The sequence below is a fragment of the Mesoplodon densirostris genome, chromosome 16 (genome assembly GCF_025265405.1).
Source record: "Mesoplodon densirostris isolate mMesDen1 chromosome 16, mMesDen1 primary haplotype, whole genome shotgun sequence".
Lineage (NCBI taxonomy): Eukaryota > Metazoa > Chordata > Mammalia > Artiodactyla > Ziphiidae > Mesoplodon > Mesoplodon densirostris.
The window spans coordinates 83,055,134-83,082,400 of NC_082676.1; the positions used below are offsets into that span (position 1 = coordinate 83,055,134).

General features: G+C 59.3%; 2 protein-coding genes across 3 annotated transcripts in view; one reads left to right on the top strand and one right to left on the bottom strand.

Moving 5' to 3' along the window:
* ABHD12 (abhydrolase domain containing 12, lysophospholipase) overlaps window positions 1–1,637 on the top strand; it is a 68,512-nt gene extending 66,875 nt beyond the window's left edge. For both annotated transcript variants that reach the window (XM_060078229.1, XM_060078230.1), the window contains 2 exons: window positions 297–424; window positions 1,412–1,637. In XM_060078229.1, the coding sequence (XP_059934212.1) occupies window positions 297–424; window positions 1,412–1,451 (168 nt within the window). In that variant the 3' untranslated portion in view covers window positions 1,452–1,637. The remainder of the gene's footprint in view (window positions 1–296; window positions 425–1,411) is intronic.
* Window positions 1,638–4,081: 2,444 nt separating this feature from the next.
* The window catches only part of PYGB (glycogen phosphorylase B), a 54,356-nt gene continuing 31,170 nt past the window's right edge, over window positions 4,082–27,267 (bottom strand). The window contains exons 4-20 of the mRNA XM_060078228.1: window positions 26,790–26,893; window positions 23,708–23,839; window positions 21,876–21,987; window positions 21,501–21,583; window positions 20,522–20,665; window positions 19,947–20,039; window positions 18,836–18,982; window positions 18,008–18,171; window positions 17,237–17,351; window positions 16,211–16,312; window positions 15,498–15,645; window positions 12,128–12,186; window positions 10,347–10,488; window positions 8,636–8,843; window positions 7,938–8,072; window positions 6,574–6,640; window positions 4,082–5,466 (exon numbers count right to left, since the gene is read on the bottom strand). Coding sequence (XP_059934211.1) covers window positions 5,314–5,466; window positions 6,574–6,640; window positions 7,938–8,072; window positions 8,636–8,843; window positions 10,347–10,488; window positions 12,128–12,186; window positions 15,498–15,645; window positions 16,211–16,312; window positions 17,237–17,351; window positions 18,008–18,171; window positions 18,836–18,982; window positions 19,947–20,039; window positions 20,522–20,665; window positions 21,501–21,583; window positions 21,876–21,987; window positions 23,708–23,839; window positions 26,790–26,893 — 2,108 coding nt within the window. The 3' untranslated portion in view covers window positions 4,082–5,313. The remainder of the gene's footprint in view (window positions 5,467–6,573; window positions 6,641–7,937; window positions 8,073–8,635; window positions 8,844–10,346; window positions 10,489–12,127; window positions 12,187–15,497; window positions 15,646–16,210; window positions 16,313–17,236; window positions 17,352–18,007; window positions 18,172–18,835; window positions 18,983–19,946; window positions 20,040–20,521; window positions 20,666–21,500; window positions 21,584–21,875; window positions 21,988–23,707; window positions 23,840–26,789; window positions 26,894–27,267) is intronic.

The window sequence follows — 27,267 nt, forward strand, 5'->3', positions numbered from 1 at the left end:
CTGAGCCATCGGGGCTGCTCCTGGCACTCAGGCCACCACCACATCCCGTAGCAGGTGGCTCTCTGCGGTGCTGCAGGCCCCCGAGGAAGGGCGGTCTGCAAGACGGGCGTGAGGACGGAGAGGGTCTTGAGTGGTGGCCCCGAGGGTCCCTGCTGTGGCCGAGGCAGGCTGTAGGGCGCTGGGCAAGGGGGTCTTGGGCTGCTCTTTGGAGACGGCAGCCACGGGCTGCTCTCTGTGGCAGAGGGAGGCCAGTAGGCAGGTCACCCCCAGGCGCTGACCCGCCTCTCCCTCCCCAGCTCTACAACATTGCTGCACCGTCACGCAGCTTCCGAGACTTCAAGGTTCAGTTCATCCCCTTCCACTCGGACCTTGGCTACAGGCACAAGTACATCTACAAGAGCCCTGAGCTTCCACGGATCCTGAGGTGAGGCGCCCTCCTCTCACCTGCAATGCCGTCCTGCGTGGCGATGGCTCAGGCAGGCGTGTGCGGCCGCAGCTACAAAAGCCATTTCGGGGCCGAGTCACAGTGAGGGGTCAAGAGCGTCACCCCTTCCTCCTGGGCCGTCCCCACCGTCAGTAGGGCTGTGATCTCCCTGTGGTGCAGGTCGTGCAGCGCAGACACCACAGCTGCTTCGGGTCAGGACTCCGTCCCTTCCCACAGGCCCGTCAGGTTGCTGCTCGTGCGCGTGGGGCACAGGGGGGTGCAGGTCTGGGCCAGCTCCTCAAAAGCCTGTTTGTCCCCAGCTGCTTCTGGAAGGGAGGCTGTGCCCCTAGCTGCACTGCGCTGGCCGAAATCCTGGGCCAGGACGTGGGCTGCTGCCCTGGGCACCCATCTCGAGCTTGGGCGCAGAGCCTGAGGATGAGGGGTGCGCTGGTGGCAAAGCGAAGGGTTTGGATGGACCAGGCGCTCCCTGCCTCCCGCTGGAGGGTGCAGGCAGCCCGCACGTCCTGGCTGGGGGGCCTCTGCGGAGCCCGGGGTGCTGGAATCAGCCCTTGGTGAGGTGTGTGCCAGGTGGTTCCACTTCGCCCTTGAGGTTGCGGGGGCGTTCCTTTGCAGTTTCTTGCCTCACGGATGTGGGCTGCTGCGAGGGGACAGTGATAAGTATGGGTTTGCTCTGGGACTGTGGTTTTTCCCCATAAAAGGAATACATTACGTAAAATGTAGACCAGAGAATGGCTCCAACATCGGGGTGCAGTTAGTGACCCCATCCTTGCTCCTGTGTGTCGGGGCTTGACTTGGGCGCTGCCGTTGGCGCCCTGCTTGTTTAACTCACGGGGTTTTCTGAGCGGAAGTGTGGTCCTCCAGGCTGCTTTGCGGCCTCCCCAGGTGGGCTGTAGGAGGACCACAGGAGGTGGGGTCTCATGTTTGGCCTCAAGAGGTTTGGCCGACAGGTGTCCTCCTCTGGTCCAGGGAGTTCCTGGGCAAGTCGGAACCGGGGCGCCAGCACTGAGTGTTACTCGCCACCTGAAGGAGCATGAAGATGTCTGCCGTTGTCCCCCCGCTTCCTCCGGCCAGCCCGGCACCCTGGAGATGCGCCTGGAGAGAACTCGGATGCCCGCGGGCCAGGCAGAGGAAGCCCTGGCAGACCTGAGGCACCCGCCCCGGGTGGCTGGGAGCACGGGTCTCTGTGGACAGCGTGGGCGGCGGGCATGTGGCCCTCTCTCCCTCTTGCTGCCACTCAACCCGAGGTCTTGCTGGGAAGACAGTGACAGTTTTCTGGCCATCGGCTAGTTGATCCCACACTTCCTGAGCTGGGCACCGGGAGCCTGGGGCAGGAGGCGTGGGGTCTTGGGACCACGTTGAGCTTTCTGGCACCACCCTCGAGAATGTGGGGCAACTTGGGTTCTTTCTGTCCCTTCCCAGAACGGACTCCACTGGTTCCATCAGCCCCTCCCACCCTGTGCACCCGGCTTGCCTTCCTTGGTGTCCCTGCCTCCCTGGGCGGCCCCACTGCTCCCAGCGGGGGAGGTGCCCGTGGTCCGCCTTCCTCCGATTTCCACCCACCTGTCTACCTAACCTGGCCTTAGACTGAGCATTTATCTAAGAATAAAATCGTGGTGGTGGTCCGTCTGTTTTCTCGTGCCGCCTCCAGGCCAGGCCCTACCCACAGCCCCAGGCCATTCTCAGGGAGGTGGTGTCGCCTCTGTAAGGCCGAGGATCACGGGCCCTTCTTGCCCGCTTCCTCCCAGACACTGAGGCCCAGCACGGAGAGACATGATCCCTGGGGAAAGGTATGTTCACGGTGGGGAGGTGGGGACGGCTTCTCCAGGTGGAGATGGCATTTTTCTAAAAACCAGGCCTACACAGGTGGCCTTTCCAACCTTACAGTTAACAAGCTCGTTGAATGTTGCTGTGTCGATGGACAGGTGGCGGGTGGGGTTTAGGCTGCTGGAGTCCAGGGACTCTTCTAGCCCACGAGCATCGCCCTGTTCACTTACTGGTGGTGGCGCTTGTGTTGTTTGGCTTTTTGCCAAACCAGCCTCCCCTGCACGTGTGCCGCTCCCAGCCAGTGCCTGCCAGCTGTCCCACTTCTCACCTCCCCATTAAGTGACCTCTCTCTCAGGGGAGGGTGTGTGGCTTAATAAGAGGGCTTCGAGCTGTGAAGCACAGGGTTTGTCCCAGGTCGGAGGACTTCAGTCCACCTAAGTCTCTCCTGATGGCAGGCCTTCCTCCCCTAGGTCGTCAGGCTCTGGCATTTTCCAGTCTCAGCAGCGCAGAAATTCCCCAGGGTGGGAAGGGGCTTGTTTACCTGCCCCCCTTGTGGCCTGTTAGCAGCTGTGCCCTGGCTGGAGGCCCAGAAGCAGGTTAGGTTACACCCTCTTCCTGAAGCACCTTAGACCTGCCCACGGTGATTCTTATATCTGGAAAACCCACGTATTTCTTAAACCGGGTTTGAAACGGAACAGACCCTCCTGAGGTCAGTTTGTCAGTTATCTTCTACTGGACAGGTTGGCTCTGTGCTCCTGGTGTCTAATTCAGGTGTGAGCACGGCCTGTAGGGCCCCACCCCGTCCCCCAGCGTCATGTCTCCTTGGATTTCCGTCAGAGCCGGACACCCATCCCCACCCGACACCGTCTTCCTGTAACTAAAGCACGAGGTGCCCGCCTGGCCCGGGCAGCCCCTTCGTGCTCTTCTCAGTCACTGAGGCTCCTGGAGGCCCTGCAGCTCAGAGCCACATCCCCAGCTCGTCTTGACCAAGGAGGCCGTCTAGACCTGGCCTGCTCTGCCTGGGCTCAAGTCTGCATCTTGTTTTCCTTAAAATTTTGTCTATGTAAATTGTCTCAGAGTTTTTTGGGGGGAATAAGGTAAGCTCTGAAGTAAAAATACAAGCTGTTAGTGTTTTTACAGGTGTCCGACAGTCTGAAGATAAGGAAGCAGAAAAAGGGATCGTGGGGCTGGTAGCTGCCGCCCTTGTCAGCTGTCAGGTAATTAGTAATCAGGTCTAGACATCTCTGCCTGGTGGCATCTCAGCTTATTACCTCTGTCTGAGCGACTAAGCTTAAACTGTGGGTTAGGACTGACCCTTTAATGGGTCACAGAAGTCAGTCGGTGGTCAGGAACAGCAAGAGATGTGCACAGCTGTGAACTGTGGTCGTCAGATGCATGTGTCCCAGGAGCTGCCCCAGACCTGAGACCAGGAATGTGCATCTCAGGTGCCCCCAACCAAGGGGCGTCTCGCACATCCTGCCACCAGCAGGGATCCACGGCGTTCTTGGGTACTTTGGGTAACAGTGAGCCCCAAGTCACATCCCTCTGGGTTTTTTATTTAACCTGCAGCCATACAATTTAGGGTGGTAGGGGAGGAGTTTTGGTCCCCAGGGCGTTCCACTTCCCAGGACCAGGAGTGGGTGGCAAAAGATGGGTGAAAAAAACAGTACAATTCACACCAAAAATGCCAACACCCAGGAGACAGTTTTCCAAGTGGCTGGGTTTAATGGTTCAGGCCCTCGTGGCTCTAAGCCCCACATGCAGCTGAGGTGAGAGAACTTTCTGTTCTCAGTCCCGGAATGATGGACCATAATTTAGCCCGGCTGGGACACGGGACTGCCCTGGGCACAAGAGTGACACACAGAGGCCAGATCAACTGAGCACAAGCAGGAAGGTTTAATCCGTGTCTCACACGAGGCAGTGACGGTGAGGGGCACAGTGATGGTGACACTCGGCCTAAGGGGCGGGCAGCAGAGGGCGCTGGGGATGCAACCCCAGACCCTCATGCCTCTGGGGAGGTGAGCCGTCAGGACGGGGATGAGGGCAGGACCCTGTGCCACCCAGGTCCAGCATTTGAGGAGACAGCCTCCGGACGCTTCCGCCCACAGCTCCTGCCTGCTCCCTGGCCCTGTCCTTCCCCTCTGCTCACCCGCTCTCCCCAGCTCCAGCCTGCTCTCTGGGCAGAATGGAAAGTGGGCTCCTCTCTGGGCCCACTCAGTCCTTTTCCAGACCAGGTTGTCATGCTGCTTGGAGGAGGGAGGCTGGCCTCCTGTGAGACCGGAAACGCACCCTCCTGGACTCGACGGGCACAGACCTGCAGTGGGGCTGGGTGTTCAGCTTCACCCAGCAGAGGTGGGGACCCCACCTGGGTCCTCAGGGCCAGGTGAGAACATCCCAGCATTGCCTCCCCAGGCACTAAACTTGAAAAGTGCTATTTTTAGTTGCTAAAACAAGGCTTCAGCTAGTTTCATTTCCTTATGAAAAATCGTATGAAAAAGCAAAACCAAAGCAATTCTGCATCAGCCAGCCTTGTCCCAGCCAAAGCTCCCTAGATGCTGGACACAGGTGTCCCCAGTGTCACTCTCAGTTGTCCTGGGGCCTGTTTATCTGATCAATCTGGAAACCCCGGGCTGGGTGCCCACACAGCAGCTATGACGACATGGCCTGGCACACTGGACCCTCCCTGCGTGGCCAGGAGGCAGCGCTGGGCCAGGGAGGACTGGGGCCACACTGGATGAGGCGCTGCAGAAACATACACCACCCCAGGCTTTACCACGGCTACCTGGCCGGACCCCAGAATCCAGAGGCTCAAAACTAAAAACGAGCTCACATAAGGTGTGTGCAAGGCTACGGGGAGCCCAGCAGACAAGTCCACCTTCCCCCCAGCTGCCCTGCTCAGTGCTGTGGGCTCTGCTTTCCTGCAGGAAACGGGAGCATCTCACCTCAGCATCTTCCCCCAACCCAATCCCTGAAAGCCACCACCTGGATCCCCATGGCCGTCCTGGAAACAGCACTGAAAAAAGCAGGGTGCTGGCAAAGTGCTTGGAAATGGGCAGAGTCAGCAAGAAAACAAACGCCTCTGGTCCCGTGGGGGGGGGGGGGGCCTAATCCCTGGGGAGGCTGGGGGGTGGGGTCTGCAGGGCAGAGGGCTCCACGCCCCAGATGTCCCGGGCGTACTCCGTGATGGTCCGGTCACTGGAGAACTTGCCTGAGCAGGCGATGTTCCTGATGACCTTTTTGGTCCACTCCTTGGGGTTCTGCAGAGGGAAGCGGGTGATCGGTGACCTTGGGCTGTTCCCAGATGCGCTTAGGCCCTGGGCAGCCTGACGGATGACAAGCACTCTACAACCAAGAGTTCCCCAGGGAGGGGGCCCACCCACCAGGAAAGTTTCCAGATGACTAGACAGAGGTCCTGCTGGGGTGCAGCACACACAATGCACAGACACCCCACCAGAGGAGTATGCACCCCCAGGCTGCAGCCAGCACCGAGAGGGGCCTCCCCGAAAGGAAAGCAAAGTCCCTCCCGGAGCCCAGAAGATCATTCCGTTTCTAGGCCCCCTCCTGTTCTGTCACAGGAGGGAACATCAGGGGCTGTTTCCTCGAGTGGGGGGGCGGGAGGGGTGAGACGTGGGCAACAACTCAGACACACAAACCCCTCAGGCCGCGTCCAAGAATCTGCTTTAACGACTTGGGCAATGAACCATCTGACCCAACAACTGCGCAGTCACACCCCCATCGCCAGTGTCCCCTCCTGCTGCCATCCTTGGCTGGGTGCACAGGGTGGCACACCCTCCTTTCCCTCCCCAGGTTCAGGAGCTGAGTCTTCCCAGGAGACCCCACTGGACATGCGCACACTCTGTGGGTCACGCCAAGGCAGGGACACGGGGCCGCGGACTGGGGAGCTGGCTCCCGCAGCCCCACCTCAGAAACTCCACTCCTTAGAGCTACAAGTCCTTGTTCTACTTGCTGGCAGATCTGTCACTTCTACAAGGAATCATTCATCTTCTCGTTTTAAGCACAGAAAGGTCTTCACTGCTCACAAGGCCCATCCCTCACCTCAGGCTCTCCTGATCACACCCACATGGGCGGTCAGATCGCAGGCTAGGGTGTGCAGAGCCTCCAGAAGGAAACTCCTGCCCTGCTCACCTGTGCTCCGTGGCAGCTGCCCAGAGGCTGCAGGGGAAGGTGCACTGGTGTGGACAGCAGCCTGGGCAGAGGGCCAGCTGAGTCAGTCCCTGAGCAGGAAATGAGGAAGCCCAACCTGCTCTGGGCCACTAGATGAACTGTGACCTCCTGGGAGTGGCCCAAGACAGCAGGACACAGCCACGCCCTGCTGCTTCCCTGCCAGGGCCCAAGGACCTTACCTGGTACAGCTGGTCCACCCGGGCCTGGCACTCCACGTATGCCTCATAATCCGCAAACACCTTGAACCTGAAAGGGGAGACAGGAAGCTGGGCTGGGTGGGTGACGAGTGGGAGGTCAGGAAACGGGCCTGGCTGGCTGCGTCCTCATGCTCTGCAGGACAGGGGTGGCCATGGGGACTACTCTGTGAGCAACGCTTCTGTCCTAGGGACCCTATTCTAGAAAAACCTTATTTTAACCCAGTGTTCTTTAAAGAACCTGTGCACGTGGGTTAGAGCTGCATAGGCTGAGGCCTCCCGCCAATTTCACCTCCAGGGGAAGGGCACAGGGTGACCACAGGCTCCGTCACCATCTGTTCTCAGATCTCACGGGCTGAGAACTGGTGGTGCAGGATTTATGGACACAGAAACACGTCTTGTTTACGATTGAGTCAGAAACACAATTCATAAAACCCTGTAAAGTCCCTCCTTGATCACAGACCTCAGCAGGGCCAAGCTCCCAGCCCCGGGCGTGTGTGGGTCTGACAGAAGCCAGCTGACAGCATTCATCAAAAAGTGACAGACTAGGGCTTCCCTGGTGGCGCAGTGGTTGAGAGTCCGCCTGCCGATGCAGGGGACACGGGTTCGTGCCCCGATCCCGGAAGATCCCACATGCCGCGGAGCGGCTGGGCCCGCGAGCCATGGCCGCGGAGCCTGTGTGTCCGGAGCCTGTGCTCCGCAACGGGAGAGGCCACAGCAGTGAGAGGCCCGCGTACAGCAAAAAAAAAAAAAAAAAAAAAAAAAAAAGTGACAGACTAAACCAAAGGAACTGAAAGTGGAATAGAGGTCGATTCTCAGCCTTTGACAGACTCAGCTTTTACCACCCGGGTGAAGAAGAGGCCTGTCGTCAGAGGAGGCACGGCCGACCTATAAAAAGTGCTGTGCAAGGCTGCGCCCCGGGGAGCAGAACCCCGTGTCAGCGGCCTCGTCATAAAACATCAACCATGTGGTGACTCATGGCCTCACAAGCTCATTCCACCTGAACCACTCCTGGGCTCCCCATTAAACCCAGGCTCCCTCTGCCCTGAGGAAGTCGCCTCCAACCTGCCCAGGTGACGCTTGTCACTCCCGTCCAGGAGGTCAGCTGGTGCCGGGGGCCTGGGGCTGGACCTGGGAGCTGGCAATCCCGTCACCAGGCCCCCAGGCTCGCTGAGCACCATCAGAAGCCCCACAAACCCCGGTCCCTGGGTGCGGCCGAGCCTCTGGCCGTGGGCTGAGGTGGGGGTGAGCCTCACCGAGGCCCAGGCTTGGCCCCAAACAACGTGCAGTTTTCAGCGTGCCAGGGGGACACTTTGACCCATTGGAGAGGGACGAGGGGCCTGTCCCACCTGTCATGGTTCAGCAGCATGTCGACGACACCCTTGAAACAGTCGGGCTCCCTGGGGGAGAAGAAGCCGCTGCCGATCTGGTCCACGGCCTGCCGCAGCTCGGGCAGGCAGTCATAGTACTCCCGGGCGCTGTACCTGTGGGGAGATGGCAGCCTCATGGGCAGGTGCTGGGGCCGTTTGTGCCTCGGACCCAGGACAGCCAGGTGGGGTTGGCAACCGCAGGCACTGGAGGTGGACATGGGCCGTGAGCACATCAATTCCACCACCTCCTTTTACTGTTACAGACCCGTGGTTGCTAGAGAACGTACAAGTCACACGCACGGCTCTGCCGCAGTCCTCCGAGAGGATGCTCAAGCAGCCCCGCCCCCGGCCCGCCCCCAGTGCCAGGATGTTGCAGAAGAAAATGACGTGTGAAACCAAGCTGGAGAGACACCCTGTGGCCATTAGGGAGTCCAGGGAGAGGGAGGCGTGTGGCAGACATGGGACGGGGCCGAAAGGGCCAGCGCTCATAGGCTGACAAGGTTCTGACTGTTTGGGTTCAGCAGCTGGTGCCTGAAGCCTCAACAACTCCCCTGAGGGATTTTAGGCAACTAGGCAATTTCAGTTGCACAGAATTAGGCCGGGCTGGGACCCCTCAAGGTATCCAAGGGTGTGAAAAACAAGTAGAGGAGATCTGAGGTCTTGAGAGGGACACACACCCTTTCCGGTCGAGGGCTTCCACGTCCTCCACCCGCAAGCCAAAGATGAAGAGGTTCTCGGCCCCAGCTTCCTCAGCCATCTCCACGTTGGCTCCGTCCATGGTGCCGATGGTGAGGGCCCCATTGAGCATGAACTTCATGTTGCCTGTGCCCGAGGCCTCGGTGCCCGCGGTGGAGATCTGCTGTGACAGGTCGGCGGCGGGGATCACTGCAAGGGGGCGAGAGCAAGACCCGTCAGCCATGAACCGCTCAACACGAGAGCAATGGGAACAGCACAGAAACACCACGCACTGACCACACGACCTGTACGGCTCCCTTTTTTGACCTAGGGCAGCCTGAGGCAGAGGATCCACAGTGGAGACGCCTGAGAAGCCCTGCAGGTGGCAAAGGACCTTTGTTCTGGAACCTTCTGCGGACCAGGGCCAAACCAAAGCCTGGTGTTGTCATCGTTCCCTTGTATCCTGACATCACTGCTGTCTTATTAGATCAGCCCCACAGGCTCCTTAAATGGCTTAAAGAGGAACCCGACTCACAGCACCAGAGGACTGGGGACAGCGGGGGGACAATCTTCTTGTGGCCACACGCACCGAAGTCACTCTGTGCCGTTTACAGACTGGCAGAGCGGCCAAGACACGACCCCATCCACGGCCCTGCAGCTTCTCCCAAGTGTGGGCTCCCTGCGTGAGTTTCTCCACGTGGCAGCGGAGTGCAGCCTCCTAAGGTCCTGCCTGCCTTGGCATCCCTGCTCCCACGTCCTCAGCTTGTTCTCAGAGCGGATGCTGCTTCCCTAACCCAGCTGAAGGGCACTCAGGGTCACCAGGCCCTTCTTCAAGGTCAGGTCCAGGCGCCAGGACAGAGACACAGGCCCCCCCGGCCCCTCAGGCAGAGGGGATGGTGGACACGTTACCACGGCCAGTCCAAGAGCTGGGGGAGGGTGTGGGGCCCAACTCCAGGCTGGCTGTCCCCAGGGTCAGTTCTAAGGAAGCGCAGGAACTGGCCCGGGAGTGCCAGGCAGCGGCCGCAAGTTGCTTTAGAAGCTCAGTGAAACACTAACCCCAACCCAACCCCCGAGCCACACATGGTCCATGGCAGTGGCGGGACCACAGGGATGGTCCTGATGACCCGTCCACAAGGGAGGAGGAGGGAGTGCGTGAGCCTGCCGTTCACTCAACGCCTGGAGGGCAGCGCACAGTCTCGTGGATCAGAGGGGCTGCTACTCAGGCCACAATTCCAGGCTCAGTTTTCCCAGCACTTCCTGCCAGGTCTCTGGAAGTGGCCGGCACAGAAAGGCCTGTCCAGCTCAGGACAGCTATGCTCCGAGGCACATTTGGCCACAGGCCCTTCTCCAGATGGCAACACATACCTAGTACCCACAAAGTGGAGTGGCCCCAGGCTAGACCCTCCCAGAGCAGGTGCAGGACGCCAGGCCAGAGTGAACAGGTGGGGACGAGCAGAAGCATCCTCTGGGGGACGGGGAGGGCCAGCAAGAGGGAGCCCCGGGACAGAAAGGCCAAGCTGAGGGGCAGAGGACGGGGAGTGGCAGGAAGTTCAGAGACCAAGGGTGTGTGAGGCCGAGGACGACCCACGCGCTCGGCGGCAGCAGGACTCCCCCAGAGCCAGACCAGGGGTGGGGGGCCCTCAAGCTGTCTGAAAGCAAGACAGGCCCTGACCACAGAGGACCACTGGCTGCGCCCGGGTAGGGCAGGCTCACCTTTCTCGGCCAAGGACACTCTGTAGTTCTCCAGAAAGATCACTTTGAGCCTGTCGCCCACAACCGGATCGTGGTTGACAACGTCGCCGATGGACGTGACCAGCTTGATGATCATCTTGGCCATGTGGTAGCCGGGTGCTGCCTGCAACCGGGGAGGGGCGCTCAGCAGACACCCTGTGCTCAGGGGCAGGGCAGGGTCGCAGGAGCTGGGGCTGGACACGCGCAGCCGAGTGGCTCTGCCAGTGGTGGGGGGGGGGGTGTCACGGGGCACAGTGCCCCACCCGCTTCCTTGGCTCCAACCGAGCGCCTCTCATGACAGCACCTCACCCACGTGCACAAATCTGTCAACCTCAAGCTTGGTTTTCTGATTCTAGTTGGTTTTTTCAAAAATGGAGAAAGGGAACAAGGACCTCTGAGAACTGACTACCGACTTACAGGAAACGCAGGGAACCAAGGAAGGTACTGGGAGATACCAGAGGGACGTGGTTTGGGGAAGACACACAACCCGATTTCTGTAACAAATTGCAGGGGAAAAAAGAGGGGGACGTGGAGAAAAACCTACAGATGAAGAGACTTAAGAGACACAGCCGCCTGTCACCTTGTGAGAACCTTGCTGGGTCCTGATTCAAACAAGCTCAAGATATCTGTAGCTGTCACAAGACGGCTGCATGTGGCCCTGGCTGGATATTTAACGATGTGGAGGAATTCTTGTCAAGTGTTTTAGGTGTGATGGTGGCGCTGTGTGGTTTTGCAGGAAAACATCACTGTGACGACAACTGATTAAGTTCTTAGGGTTCAAGTGTTATAATGTCTGTAATCTACTATGAAATGGTTCAGCAAAAGTCTGGGGGACAGGTTTGTGGACGTTCTACAATTCTTTTTTTCTCATTTTAAAAGCGTTCATTTTTAAAAAAATTTGAAAGTCCACATCTCTAAAATGCATACGGAAATACTGACAAAACAGCATGCTGGGGTGGGGTGGTGGTGGGATGAATTGGGAGATTGGGATTGACATATATACAACTGATATGTATAAAATAGATAAGTTAAAAAAAAGAAAAGAAAAGAAAAAAAACCCCAACATGCTGTCTGGAGTCTGCTTTAGAAACATCAGGAGTCGGGGGGCCGGGGGACGGTGCCCCCACCTTCACATGTGCTCAAGTAAGGGGCGAGGACAGTCCTGGGCCCACCCGCAGCCCCCGTGATGCAGCTGTGCCCAGGCTTCTGGGAAAAGTGGCAGAGGGTGGGGACGCGGGCCCTAGAGCGCGGAGCCCGATGATGGGACCCACTGATGGCCTGCTGGCGATACGCTGAGACTCTGAGATCCCATGTCCAAAAGCACATGTAAATAAAATGAATAAGGCCAGGCTGAGCCGAAAGCAGGCGCACGTCTGGCTGACAAAGCAGCCAGCGACTCATGTCTACTTGGCACACAAGTGCAGGGGAGGCGTGGAAATCCGGCAGTTACACAGAGAAATGGTGCTGCCCCATGAGAGGCAGGGGCCAGCAAGCCCAGCAGAGACTGGCCCTTGGGGCTGGGGACGCCACTACCCTGGGCCGGGCAGGCAGGGGCCCCATCCAGCTCCCTCCTGTGGCTGAGCTGATGGAGCCTGACCTGGCCCAGAGGCACACCTGGGGCCAGGACCTCTGGGGCTGTGTGTGCAGGTTGGCGCCCGGCCACCCGCAGCATCCAGCCCCGATGCAGAGACACTGCTGAAAAGCACGGTGGTTTGTGCATCCCCGACCAATGCCAAGCAGGAGCAAAGAAGACATCATCTCACCTTGCCCCCGATCATGACAGTCCTGGGCACAAAGGTCTGGGCTGGGTCCTTCTTTATTCCTGCAGGACAAACAAAAAGAGAGCCACGTGAAGCCCCTGGAGCCAGACATGCCTGAGCCCTGGGACAGGCCTCAGTGGCAGCGTCCTCAGAGGCCAGCCCGACACAGGTGCTGCACTGCCAGGAGCTCCCGTTTACAGAATTCTGCACTTGGTCCAGGTTGGTTTGGAAGGCCAGCCAGGAGCAGACTCTTCCAGAAAGTTCAGTGGAAAACCTGTGCCTTTGTGTCCAGAACAGCCCAACACAGGAGCTTCTCTGGGTCTGGTCACCAGGACTGAAGGCCCTTGCACGTGATGGGTACTCAAAAATGGGGTGACCTTGGGATGGTGATGATTCACTGTCAGCCTGCGAGGGGTGTCAGTGAGACTCCAAGCCCCCTCCGTCACTGGGACAGAGGGTAGGAAGCCCCCCAGACCTTTTCTGCACCGGAGCAGACAGCTCACCTCCAGCCCCAGCAGAATGAGGTGTCCTCACCAGGCCACCGGTTTCCAGATTCCAGCTGGGGGGTGGGGGCAGGGAGTGTCTACAGAAGTGACCGGCTGCCCGAGATGGCATTCACCAGAGTCAGGAATCGGCCACAGGATTTACAGGAGCCACTAAAGGGTCGTGGCTGATCTTTAACCTCTGACTTCAGGTTCTAGTAGGAACATGACCAGCCCTTAGTTCTGAATCTTCCCGCTTCCAGATTGTGGACAGAGTAACAAAGAGAACAGGAAAAAAAAAAAAAGCCCAAAACCCACAAACTATATTTTTACTAAAACTAGTAAAGAAGAAAAATACGCTAACTCCAGATCATTGAGCAAGTCCCGCTGGGTCATGGGATGGGTGGGAGACAGGGCTGTGAACTCAGGGTCTCAGGAAGCCCAGCCTCCCGGGGGCTGTGAGCGGGGGAAGGGGAAGCAGGAAAGAGCCCCGGGGGGCCGGGCGGGCAGACCCTGTCGGCACCCCTCCTACAGAGAGGCCTTGGAAAGGGGGTCTGGACATCCTTGTGGACAGAGGCCCACAGGGCCATGACGCCTCCTGAGCCAGCCTGGACTTGGAGCCCCAGAGAGGCGTCACAAGCTGGGGAGGCCTGTGGCTGCCTTGAGCTCACGAGGTCCCGGCCAGAGTCCCGGCCAGAGTCCCGACGCAGCTCCTCAGACACGAGCGACCAACCCGAACACACAGCTTTGCCACAGACGAGGGAAGTGGAAGCAGCCTCCCTGTGAGTCTCCAGCCTGTGAGGACTGTCAACGCAGACGGGAGGCCACAGCGCTGAAATGCAAGACCCCGGGAGAAGGCAACACACAGGCGACAAGGCAGAACCGCCCCCCAGAGTGCAGCCCAGTCACAGAAGCCAGGAGGGAGGGGAGACGCGCAGAAAACACAGTAGACACACAGAGCGTGGAAGCGGGACCAGCAGACAACACGGAACAGAAAAGGAGGGAGAGCTATCGACAGGCAAAAAGAAGGTGGTGGAAGAAACCAACCACACACCTCACTGGAGCCCCAGGAGAAGAAAGCCAAACACACGTTTTAATGTATTTCAAGGAAACTTCTTCCTAGAAATGATACAAGATATCAACCACCATCCTCAGAGTGCCCAAGCATCAGGAAAATTGACCCCCAACAGCCGGCACCCAAGACACAGCCGAGCAGAATGAGCACAGGCAAGAGAGCAGCTCACTCCGGACCCGCCCTCCAGATGCTGCTGCTCAAGGAGCAAACAGGAGCCTGAGAACATTGCTTCAGCGGGACCACCCTTCCCGCAAAAGGCCACAGACTGCTGTGGACGTGGAAGAGCTCGGGGCACAGGAGCTGGGCAGAAGGCGACCAGACAGCCCTGTAAGAGGACTGGTGGGCGTCTCATCGCAGACGGAAACCCAGGTCAGATCGAGGCGAGGATGGCAGAGCAGCACCACGTTGTGCGCTGCATACATGCAGGTGGACGAGCGGGCGGGGGGCGGGTGACACGTGCCCTGATGGCCCCATCGGAATGCCGCAGGCGCCCCGGACGCTCACAAGCCGAGCAGAAGCAGCACCCTGGGCAGCAGGAAGGCACCGGCCACAAGAGGTGACGGGAGGAAGGGTGGGCCACCCAGCGACTGGCCCTGCTGCTCACAGGCAGGGGACTCGGGGACGCCGCCGGGGAAACAACAAAGGAAATGCAGAAACATCACAACTGCAGAAGAAAACCACAGCAAGGAGCACAAAACAAAGTCTCCGTGAACTGCCGTTTCTGGCCCGGGAGGCGCGCCTTTCAGCCAAACGCACAGGAGGGCCCACACCTGGGCCTTTTCTGAGGGTCGGGTCAGAACCACTCAACCCAAACTAGCATCTGTCCTGTCACTTCACTGTCTCATGAGCGAGTGGATCCCTCAAGACGGAGTCTCCCTCACTGGCAACTGGAGAGCTGATGTTCTCGAGGGGAGCTCTGCGTCTTGGAAAGTATTTGGTTCCTTCATTTTCAAAATTAGTACTTGCTTTACTACATTACAAGATCTTAAGAACCAAGTTTTGGGCTTCCCTTGTGGCGCAGTGGTTAAGAATCCACCTGCTAATGCAGGGGACACAGTTCGAGCCCTGGTCCGGGAAGATCCCACATGCCGCGGAGCAACTAAGCCCGTGCACAACTACTGAGCTCACGTGCCACAACTAACTGAAGCTGGTACACCTAGAGCCTGTGCTCTGCAATAAGAGAAGCCACCAAAATGAGAAGCCCGCGCACCGCAACGAAGAGTAGCCCCCGCTCGCCCAACTAGAGAAAGCCTGAGCACAGCAACGGAGACCCAACGCGGCCAAAAATAAATAAATTAAATAAATAAAATTTAAAAAAATGAACCAGATTTTTCCTTGAGGCTTTATTATCTTATTTATAGAAGTAGCAAATGTTCATAGTTACTTTTAGGTGGGTCTTTGATTCACATGTGCTTCAAAATCAAATGCCACTTAAATAGTTTAAGGTGTATAGATATAACATACTGTTTCACCTTCTATGAGTATACTTCAAATGCCTCACCTGCTAAGTATCATCTCTCCAAATAACTTCAGAGGAGTCTAGTAACGATAATAGCTAAGTATGAAAGAAATGCTACACCAGACCTAGAACCCAGCCTCCAAGTACCCCCAAACCTCCACTCTGGAGGAGGTGCGGCCCCCGGGCCTCGAGCTCCCCAACCTCTGAGTTCACATCTCACTCCTTGTAGCTGCTCTGTTCTGAACACAGAAAACCAGAAGGCGCCCCTCAAAATGTATGTGCAACGTCCTCCCCAGTGGCCACGTGAGAAAAAGGCCCGGTGGAAGCGGGGGTGGGGCGCGGGGGCGGGGTACTCACGGTTGTACAGGGTGATCACGTGCAGGCAGTTGAGCAGCTGCCGCTTGTACTCGTGGATCCTCTTCACGTGCACGTCGAACATGGACGAGGGGTTGACCTTCACCCCGTACTCCTTCTCCAGGAAGGCAGAGAACTTCGCCTTGTTCTCCTGGGAGAACAGAGATAAGTAAGGATGGTGGGATGTTCACAGGGCCGAGCTCCCAGGGCTGGTGTCAGAGACGCAGCAGGGAGGGGATGCCCAGGACGCGCTGCCACCCCAGGTTAGACACAGAGGGACACAGGTGGTCACCGGAGCCTGGTGGGCAGAAGGGGGAAGCCTGATCCTGAAAGTGGATCCACAGGAGAGCGTGGAGATCAACAGGAAAGTAGACATGCAAACCCAGGAAGAGGGGCAAAGGAGACCCGGGGCGGGGGGCGAGACTCCAAAATGAAGACTATTTCTAGGCCGCCAAGGCCAGGCTGTTGGCACGGTGGAGGGTCAGTCTCGGTCTTCAAAGGCCGCCCAGTGGGCCAGGCCGCCTGGTGGTGAGGTGGCCACAGGGAGGCCCTGGTGTGCGGACAGCATGTCAAGTGCAGATGCGAGACCTGCATCGACTCCCACTGCTTCCCTCCAGACAAGCTCTCCTCTGCACCTGGGGCGGCGGTGCGCTCAGGGGTCAGCGGGGCCCCCTCTGCAAGGCTGAGTGGGGGGGTGGGCCCCTCACCGGGCCTACCTGCTTGACCTGGGCCACGTCCCTGATGAGTGCCTCGTCACTGACCAGCTGCAGCAGTTTCTTCAGTTGGCTCAGGTCCGTCAGGAAACCCTCCCCGATTCTCTGCCGAGTCGTAAGGGAGACACGGTTTCTGCACCCCTTCTCCCCCCGCAGCCCCAGTTCCGCTCCTCTCCCACGACACCCCCTCCCAGGAAGCACCGCACACCCGGCGCCGGTCAAGTCCCGACCACTGAAACGTGCCCTCAAATGCATGCGCCTCCCCGGGCTCCCCACAGGCCTGAAACCTGGGGGCCCGTCTCCGCCCACCCCCAAGGCCTGCACCCGCCAGAACCGCAGATGGACAGAGGCCTTCCGGCCGCTCCCGCCCGGCCTGGGCACCCTACCCTGCCCCCGACACCGCAGCACAGCGCTGTTTCCAAACGAACCCCAGCTTCAGTCTCCCTGTTTCTAATTCAGGACCGAGAGGAAAACTCCTGGCCTCCAGACACCTGGGCCGTCTCCGTGGCCTCACCCTGCACCGAGGCCACCAGCCAGGCTGCGGGGTGGTCACGTCTCTGCAGCGCTGCTCCCGGGCCTCCCGGTAACTGGGCAGGCAGACCTCAGCTCTGCCGTCCCTTTCCAGAGAAGCCTCCTTGGCACACAGCCTGCCCCCCAGCACCCCCGCCACATCCCCATGTCCAGCATGCGGCCTGGCCCCTGCGTGACTTGTCTCCTTCCTCGCTGAGCACGTGAGCATGGGAACAAGTCAACAATGACCGCGTCCCTGGCTCACAAACCTCTTCGGGGGCAGCTGGGCCTGAAGCCTAGGACGTCCCCTCTGAACTCCTGCACCGGCCACCAGGGCTGCTGACCGACCGCCCAGGCTCCCACACCCAGGGCGACAGTGGGTCTCCACCGCCCACACCCGTCCAGGAGCCGTCACTGTCCACACGCAAAGGAGCGGGTCGCCGCCCACACGGCCCCAGGCAGCTGCCGCTCGCTCTGCCTGCCCACAGCTCGGGGTGGGCTCAGAGGCGCTGGCCTCACCTCCACGATGGTGTCCGCCAGCCCCGGGTTACACAGGAGCAGCCACCGTCGGGGCGTGATGCCGTTCGTCTTATTCTGGAACTTCTCTGGCTCCAGCTCGTAAAAGTCCTTAAAGCTAAAAACACAGACAACGGGCAACTGTCACAAGCGCTGTTTCAAACAAGGTGAGCGAGAGGCACAGGGCCCTCTGAAGGGAGCCCCTGGGCGATCCAGAGCCCAGCCTTTCTGTTCCATCCCCCAAGGAGCCCAACTCCACAGCTGGAGCCTGGCCTCCTCCCAATGGTCGTGACAGTGGAGGGTGGACGGACAGTGGGGATTAAACAGTACATCACACAAAGCCTCAGGCCAGCACCGAGGACCCGGAAGCCTCCACACGGACAGACCCGTCCAGGGCTGCCGGGCGCTCACGCGAGGCGCTGCACAGGTCTGGGGCGAGGATACAAAGGAGGAATTCCAAGACCACAGCCCGCAGAGAGGCGGCAGAGCAGGGGACCTGACCGAAGGCTCCTCCTTCCTCTCGGGGACGAGCCCCAGCCCGTCACACCCTCACCTCCACCCAGGCGGAGCGCGGAGCCCCACAGCCAGCGGCACGTGCTCCAGAAGGAGAATCTGTGCCTGGATGGACGGAGAACGCAGACGACGGGAAGGGCTCCTGGTGACAAGAGGGCTCGGCCCCCCAGCATCGTCCACCGAGTCAGAGCCTCACCCTCCCACCGCCGCGCTCTGGGCAGTTCACTCGCCCTGGCGCGGGCAGGCGCAGGCCCCACTCACACTGACTGCTTCACGATCTCCGAGTGGATCCTCGCCACGCCGTTGACCGCGTGGGACCCGATGACACACAGGTGGGCCATGTTGATCCGCTTGCAGTCCCCTTCCTCGATCACGGACATCCTCCGCAGGCGGCCCACATCCCCGGGGAAGAGGGTGGCCACGTGCTGCCGGGACAGAGCCGTGAGCAGGAGGGCGGGGGCTGCGTTCCCCAAGGAAGGTCCAGCCTGACGGGGCCCCGGGCCAAGGTCCGCCTCGGCCTGGGGGCAGCGGGCCCGGCCCGTGGGCTCGGGGGAGCTGAGGAGGTGCCGTGTGATGTACAGGAAGAGGTGGGGATGCTGTCCCTGCTGGCCCAGGCAGGGTGTAACCGCAGTCTACCAGTGAGAATGGCTACTCTTTCACCGAAAGATTAAAAAAATGAACGATAATCACACCTGAATTCTAAGCGCCCCTGTGCCTGTACCACTATCCTTTCTGTGGGTGACAGAGGAAAGACAAAGGTGATTTGTTTCCAAATCACCCAAATGCTGCAGTGATGTCGCAGGACAAAGGCCTCTGGCATTCCAGGGACAGACACTCACACCTGAACCTGCTCAGAAATGAGAAGAAGACTCCCCCCGACGCAGCAGGGGTCCAAGCGTGGGGACCAGGCAACAGCTCTGCCAAGTGACAGCCCCAGACCCCAGAGTCCTCTTCCTGAACGGCTATTCCCTTCAAGAAGTAAAGCACCCGTCCCGGGCCAGACGCTCTGACGTGGAGGGCCGCGGAGGGCCCGTCAGCGCGGGGCAGCCTGCCCCCCTGCCCGCGTCAGCACAGGAAGGGCGAGCTCACATCCAGATGCCTCTGGTTGATGGCGTAGACAATCTCCAGGTGCCGTGGCAGCAGCCGCTCAAACATGGACACAGGCCAGCGCTCCAAGGCCTCGGGCAGCACCGTGTGGTTGGTGTATGCACAGGTCTTCCTGGTGATTTCCCAGGCCTACGACATTCCAGAACACCCCCGTGTTTTATGCAGAAAAAAGCGGCTCGTGGCCAGACGCCAAGGTGAGGGGAACGTGTAGGGTCAGAGGCAGGTGTTCAGATGCCACCAGGAGGGGCCCCGCACGTCTCTGCTCTCCAGGGCCCAGAACTTCCTAAATTCACAGGGAGCCCTGCGCCCTTCCCTGTCCTGATACGCCCACGTGCACCTCACATCCTGACCCAGAGCACACGCAGAAATGAGCACCTTACCTGCTACCTGGGAACCACTACGACTTTCCTCTGTAAACCAGACAGAGCTCCAGGCAGCTCTGCTTTATTGCCACCAAACTGACTTCACACCCACAGTCCAGAGGAAACTGGTAAAGTGCCTGGCCCTGCCCTCCGCTGGCCAGGGGTGAACAGGGTCTGCCCAGCCCCACCCAGAAGTGCAGCCCCAAACCAGAAAGGGGCTCTGGTGCTAAAATATGGGGTAAAAATGGTTTTATATGTTGATTTAAGTAAATGAGAGCAACAAAACCCCACTAAAGAATCTCAGACCAAAATAAGTGAAGCAGGGAGAACAAGCCTATAAATGTGTAAACGATGCATTTCTTTAAACTGAACACTCCTGGGTTTTTCGCCACAATTCTAAGATGAAAAAATATAGGTGAGAAGCTCTCAGAAGTGTCAGAATCCTTTTCTTGTCTTCCAGAAAACCACCCTTCTCTGGCCCTTAGACTGCCGCGCCCACTCACTGTGCCCTGCCCTTGGGAGGAACCCCAGACCCGCTCCTGGAACGTCCTTCTCCCCATAGCCCCGTCTTCCCAGGGACAACTTCCTTCTATTCTCCCGAGGCCACCAGAGAGGCCTCCCTCTGCGTCCCAGGACCAGCTCAGTACTCACCCCTGCTGTCGGGAGAGGCAGGGAGGTCGCCCCTGTGCCCAGGTGTTTGGGGACACTGCGCTCGGGCCCTCGGTGCTCACCTTGTCCCAGTCCACCTTCTCCACGTCCACCAGGATCCGCATGAGCTCAGGGATGGCCAAGGCCGGGTGGGTGTCATTCAGCTGGATGGCCACCTGCGTTTACACGGGGTGAGCCCCTCAGTCCCTTGCCCATGTGTGCAGAACTGGGGTCCTCGGCCGCCTGCCCCGAGGAGCCTGGTCATAGGGCTGGCAGCAGGAAGCGAATGGCACTGCACGGGCTCCGGGCCCAGCATGGAAAGCAGGGAGCAGGTCAGGGTGGAGGACCCGCAGGCCAGCCCCGCAGCACCGCTGCTCCTGCCTGACGGACACTGGCCGGTTGTGTTCAGATGACTGACCTGAGCCTGCAAACTGGCCACTTTGCCCGACGGAGCCTTTCACAGCGATCCCTGCTGCCTTGACGCCTCCTGAGGCCCAGGGCAGCCCTGGTCAAGGAGGAAGGCGGCCTGGTCCCCGGGCACGAGGAGGCCCAGGCTGGGGGGCGGCTTCCTGCCCCGCCCCCACTGTAGCCGGAAGGAGGCGGCCCAGCCCGGGAACAGCCCATCGCCGGCACGGCGCTCAGCCCTCTACACACGCACCTTGTCTGGGAACGTCTCGAAGGAGGTCCTTACGGGGTCGCGGCAGCCGAACTTGGACGACTTGAAGCGCCGGATGATGTCCTGCAGGGTGGCGGCCACCACGAAGTATTCCTGCTTCAACCGCAGCTCCTTCCCCTCAAAGAACTGAGGACACGCCCGGCTCAGCCTCCGCTGCATGGGCCCTTGGGGCCCCCGAACCCAGGACAGGGCCCAGGCTGGGGTGCGGCCCAGGGGTGCGATGCCTCGATCCCCGGTGCTGGGGCCGAGGCCAGGAAAGCAACCTGCCGGGTGCCTCACGTCCCAGGAGGCCTCATGCCTGAAGCATGAGTCTCTGTTCAGAATCTCGGGGGGGTGCTAGGGGAGGGCATTTTCTTATGAGCCTTTCAGCACCGGGCCCTTTGCTGCTACGTGCATGTATTTCCCTGATAAAATAAGAAAAACACACAACCCACAAAGATGGGCAAATCCTAAGGGCTCGTTTGGTGGCAGTGGATCATGTCGCTGAGGCCCCCGCCTCACAAGTGGGGACACCTGCTAAGAGCGTTCCAAACCATGACCACGTGGCATCTCAAGGCGTCCCTGCAGAATAGGGACTGCTGGCCCCACGCGACAACGCGACAACCAGCTCTTGGGGAGCTGGCACCAGGTGCTGAAGAGCAGAAACGGCTGGACGTGAGGTCTGAGGTCTCCGCGGCCCTGCACTCGGCGACCGTGTGTTTATGGGGAGCGTAGGTGTGAGGCCAGGAACCTCCTAAGAGCTCCCCTGGGCAGAGGGCAAAGGACGGGCTAACAGCACACAGGTGCTCCTGGACCCCGTCAGGGATGCCGTGTCCGCCCTCACTCTGAGGAGGTCACTCTAGTGGCCTCACCTGACAAACCTGAGGGCAGCACAGGGGCCCTTCTGGAGCCCAGCCCTGCAGGGGTGCTTCCTACACTGGAGGAATGGCGCGGACGAGGACAACCCGCAGCAGCTACTCACGTTGTCGTTGGGATACAGGACTCTGGAGATGTTCTCGGCCAAGTTCCGGTCCAGGACCGCCTCGATGTAGCCGCCCACATTGACTGAGGGCAGAGAGCGGAGTCAGGACCCGCGTGCCTGCCGAGGCTCCCGTGTGCCCTGATCGGTCTGAGGACAGTGTTCCCGAGCAGAAGGCGTCCCACAGCTGCTACGCCGACCGGCCCACACCCCGCCCCAGACCCCTGGCTCTTTCCGGAGGGTGCGGGGTCCCTGGGAAGTCCAGGGCTCACAGGGAACCCGCCCTCAGCCCTCCCGCAGTGGGGAGCCTTGTGGGCTGTGGGTGCAGACGGGGTCAGTCTGGGATCAGCCACCGGATGGGGACAGGAGAGGACGCACAGTCACGGAGCTTGAAGTCGTTGGGCGCCTTGGCGGACCACAGTCTCATGGTGTTGACAGTGTCGTTCTTGTAGCCCGGCACCGGGGTGTCGTACGGCATGGCCAGCACCACCTGCCGAGGGAAGACACGGTCCCCAGGCCTGGGCCACCTCCCCCCACGGGCTGGGGCAGCTCGGCCTCGCAGGAAGCGGCCCACCGGCCTGCCCTCCTCCGGCTTCGCTCCTTCCTCTTCAAACACACCCAGCCTGCCCCGTGTCCCTCACACCTGCAGCCCCGGCTCGCACGCGTCCTGAGCCGGGAGCACCCGAGGCCGCCTCCGGCGGGCCCTGACCACACGCCAGGCCCTCTCGAGCTTTACCTTCGACACCGGCGTCGACTGTCACCTGGCTCCTCGGGAGCCCCTCTTCCCGTGTCCTCGGCCTCCCCCTCCACGCCTGCCCTCTTCTCACTCAACTCTGCGTGGGTGATGTCGGGACTCACCTAACCTCTCCCCACAGACAGCTGCTATTTCAGACCATCTCCCACATCTGCGGTGAGGCTCCTCCTGTTGCCTTGACCTCGAACTTCAGCAAAACCAAGGCAGCCTGCACACTCCCTCCCGGCAGAGAACACTGGGCCTGCCCTACACCCCGTCCCAATCCGCGTCTGTCCAGAAGCACCAGCTCTGCTCTCGCCGAGCACAGGAAGAGGTGCACGAGCCTCGGGTCACTTCCACCCGCAGATCCTCCCACGGGCTTCTCACACTCAGGCCTGCTTTCGGGGGTCCTTCGTGTGCGGCTTCAGAAGGTGAAGGCAGCTCCAATGGCCGCAAAGGACTACGGGGCGGGGCCCCCGGGTTAAAGCCCCAGCATCACCCTTCCCTTCCCGTCCCCCCGCAGCCCTGCTCCCCAACCCTGCCCGGCCGTGACAAGCCCTGCAAAGCATCCGCAACCTGCTCCTCCCCTCTCCACGGCCAGTCCCCCAGGGGAAGGCCCTCACTGCATGGCGCCTGGGGTGCCGAGTGGTCTCCAGGCCTCCTTTCGTTCATCTTCTACAAGCACACACACCTAGAAAACCAGACCCCCTTCTCTGCTTTTCCAAATTAAATACAACTTATTCTGGCATCTTAGGCTGCCAGCCAGCCCTGGCTCCACGAGTCCCAGTTAAGACTTGAGTCTGGATGACTCACTTGACCCCTGTGACTCAGGGGCTTGCCCTGTTTATGCTCTACTGCCCACATCGCTGCCGTGGCGTCTTTCTTATGTATCGTAACCACCACCCATCCCCACCCCCAGAAGCTCTCCTCCGCCTCCGCGGTCTCTGAGCCCGGGCTGGACTCCGCGTGTGCACCCGCCGGTACGGCACCGCGTTCCGCCAAGCACTCGGTGCTCCTGCCCTGGTACCCCAAGGCCCAGCTGGGGGCCGGGGGTGCCGTGCTCCATTGCAGGGCATCCACCCAGCCGCCCTGCATGCCCAGAGCTCCGACCGCTCAGAATAACCCGTGAGCTGCACTGAGAGCCGGGGCCACACGCAGGACGGGGAGCGAGGGGTGAGCGCCTGCCCCACAGGGACGCGCGGCTGGTCCCACCCCCTCTACTGGGGACGGGCGGCGGTGGTCAGTGCCCTGCCCCTCCCAACGCTGACCCGCTCGCCACGAGACACCGCCAGTCTCCGCCGACGTGGCTCCCGTTAAACTGCAGAGTGTGGGTGGCTTCACAGTGGGTGTCTGGACAGTCCCAACCGAGCGTGGGGAGGTGGGTCCCACAGGGAAGCCCCAAGGGAAGTCGACGCGACAAGGCGAGTCGAGGGTCCCCGTGCTCAGCCCCCCACCCACCAAGAAGCGCCCGTGGTACCTGTGTGTCCAGCCAGCACACGCCCTCGGGGCTGTGCTCCACTCGCCCGTAGAAGTGCACAGGCAGCATGTACTCCGGCCGTGCCTTCTCCCAGGGGTTCCCGTAGCGCAGCCAGTCGTCCGCCTCCTCCACCTGGAAGGGCGGCAGGTGAGGGCGGGGGAGACGGTCCCGGGCACTGGTGGACCCTGCCCTCCGCCCGCACTGACCACGCCATCCAGACGATGCTGCACGGCACGGAAACAAAACTGTGGCCTATTTACAGCGCAAAGGTTTCCAATTCTGGTCAAGGCTCTGTTTAAAAATGAACACTTTGGACTGTTAAAGAAAAAACTCATATAAAATTAGCAGAATAAATCAAAGTAAAAAGATGTTAAGAACTGCTTGAATTCAGCAGTAAAAGGAAGAAGTCCTGGGGCACATCAACGAACCTCGAGACGTTACGCAGAGTCCACACACCGCATGACTCCATCCATGTGACGTGACCTGACCAGGACGGCCAAGTCACAGACAGAAGGATGGCCCTATCTACACCACACGTCCAGGACGGCCAAGTCACAGATGGAAGGATGGCCCTGTCTACACCACACGTCCAGGACGGCCAAGTCACAGACGGAAGGATGGCCCTGTCTACACCACACGTCCAGGACGGCCAAGTCACAGACAGAAGGAAGTCAAGTCCCCAGAAAGAGCATCTGGGTCATGCTTTTAGGACGGTGACGTGGCTGAGGTTACTGCTTCACTGTGCCTGTCTCCACAGAACTCCCGGCAAGACTGTTCTGCCTGGTGCAGGCAGATACTCATCACAGGACTGGTCCTGCCTTTGACCTCCTGTACGTTAGTGAGATTCCAACATCAGAGCCTGGCTGTCTCCACAGAGCAGTTCAATGAGCTGTCTGCAGAAGCAGCATCTTCCCAAGTACATGAGGCAAGGGGGTCTCCCTTCTGGAGCCCCTTCTCTGATAGGAAGGCTGGTCTGTGGCCCCCGTTGGCCACCAATGATGCTTTGTGACCACTGCCCACATTTACTTGTGCTATAGTTAAACTCCACTAAAAGCATTCTGACTGAGCAGCTCCCTTGACAGAAGCGTGGGAGTTGGCAGGTTTACCGCCGGCCTATCAGCCTAGGACTGTCTTTAAACTGTTATGCATGACGGCAAGAGGCACAGGAACAGGGAACCAGGAGGAAGAAGTGTCTGTGGTCAAACGGACAGAGACAGAGACCACCACCAAAACTGTAACACCCACCAGGCAGGGAGGAGCCTCAGAGTCTCTGTCTTACAAACACACACATCGCCTCGACCACAAAAGAGCTAGAATGGGCCACAGACCATACATGTACAAAGGCTGGCTCACATCTGACAGAGACACACACATAAATATCTGTGACTAGGGAATTCCCGGCGGTCCAGTGGTTAAGACTCCGCACTTCCAATGCAGGGGGTGCAGGTTTGATCCCTGATTGGGGAACTAAGATCCCATATGCAGCGCGGTGTGGCCAAAAAGGAAAAAAATTAAGAAAAAGAAAAAAAAGGGCTTCCCTGGTGGCGCAGTGGTTGAGAGTCCGCCTGCCGATGCAGGGGAGACGGGTTCGTGCCCCGGTCTGGGAGGATCCCACATGCCGCGGAGCGGCTGGGCCCGTGAGCCATGGCCGCTGGGCCTGTGTGTCCGGAGCCTGTGCTCCACAACGGGAGAGGCCGCAGCGGTGAGAGGCCCGCGTACCGCAAAAAAAAAAAAGAAAAGAAAAAAAAAAAAAAAAAAAAACTGTGACTAAAATCACCCAGAAGGTGGCAGGAGGAAAAGTGCATTTCTCCTTTCAAGGTCAGAGGGAGTATTTCTATAAATTAACCAGTGGCTACAAATCTGTTTTGTTTCCTGTTACTTTGGGCCATACTTTTCTTGGCTAACGTTTTATTGTGAGCGTTTTCAAACACACAGAAATGCCAAGGAACTGACAGTGAACTGCACACCCTCCACCCAGGCTCGGTCACTGCTACCATCTTGCTATACTTGATAACGTCTCCTTCCATCCATCCATTACTTTTCTGATGCATTTCAAAGTGAGCAGTTCATCCCAGACATCTATCCACTTCTCCCCTGAACACTTCAGCAGGCATGTCATTAAGGACAGTCCATCACAGTGTTTATTTTTTAGGTTAACAGACACACAGTGAAATGCATAAATCTTAAGGACAACATTGGTGAGTTCTGACCATTGCACACACCTGTGTGACCCAAACCCCATCAAGACAGAGGACATTTCCATTACCCTGATCATTAGCTTCTTCGTTCAGACTGTACGACTTTCCTGTTACCAGCTTTCTGATCCTAACTCCAGCCCTGCTTTATCTGTGACTTTTAGACCCCAAATTATTTAAACTATTCTCCACCCAAGTGGAAGAGTGCTGCCTTCCTTTCTCAAATTCCAAAGTGAGGGGAAACGCCCACCTCACCTAAGAGAAGGAAGGTGGGACTGCGTTTTGAGTCCCCCCGTTTACCAGCAGGGTCTTGGCCGTGTTACTTCTCTGCCTGATGCTTTAGAACTGAGGCTCATTCTTCCTAAGAGCCACATTGCTTTGCAGAGTCCAGCCCCTAACCCCACAGGACGCCACCACCTCGCTGGTGTCAGAGAGCGAGGGCAGGTGGGAACAAAGCCTGCAATAGCTGTTCTCCTAGCGACTCCAGGCCAATCCTCCTCTGCAGTGGGGTTGGGCTGGGGGGTGCCTTCGCTCTGTGAGAGACGACAGAAAACAACACCAGCTGGTGGCGTCCTCAACCCACAGTGTCTCCTGTGAGGCCCAGCTGGGCCCTGGCCCCAGCCCACCAGACGTCCTGTTGCCACACAGAAGCCGTGTGCAATGAGCACATGTGGGCGATGGGCACTGCCGGCCGTGGGGACAATGTGGAAAGCACGGAGTGCCCAGAACTCCCAGCACTGCCCACCTGCCCCCCTCTGCTCTGCCAAGGACCGGCACACAGCCTCTCCAGGAGGAGCAGAAAGTCCAAAAATAGAACTGACAGTGCCTGGCTATTTTCTCATGTGCATGAGAGCCGCAAGTGAGCAAAGGAAGGAGATCGCACCCACCTGCCAGCCATTGACAATCTTCTGGTTAAAAATCCCAAACTCATAGCGGATTCCATAGCCATACGCCGCCAGGCCCAAGGTGGCCATCGAGTCAAGGAAGCAGGCTGCAAGTCCAAACACAAAGAACTTCTTGGGATCGAAGACAATCAGCAGACCCAAGGCCTCTGGAGCCAAGGCCCAGACGCCAAGTCAAGTAGGCGCCAGAGGGCCAGCCCCCCGGGCGTCAGGCAGTGGCCCAGTGGTGACCGGTCACCTTCAGGTCTCATGAAAAGGAAAATGGAACCCCACTCTGATACCCTTCGGCCTGAGAGCCCGGGGCCAGGACAACACCAACACGGGGGCTACTTGGGGGTGTGGGAAGAGGGACGAACCCCCCAGAGGACACTGCCAAACTCAGCTCATCCCAACACACTGTCCCCTCCTGCCAACGTTCTCTTAGGGACCCTCACTCAGGCTGCAGGCCTCCCCACCCTCGCAC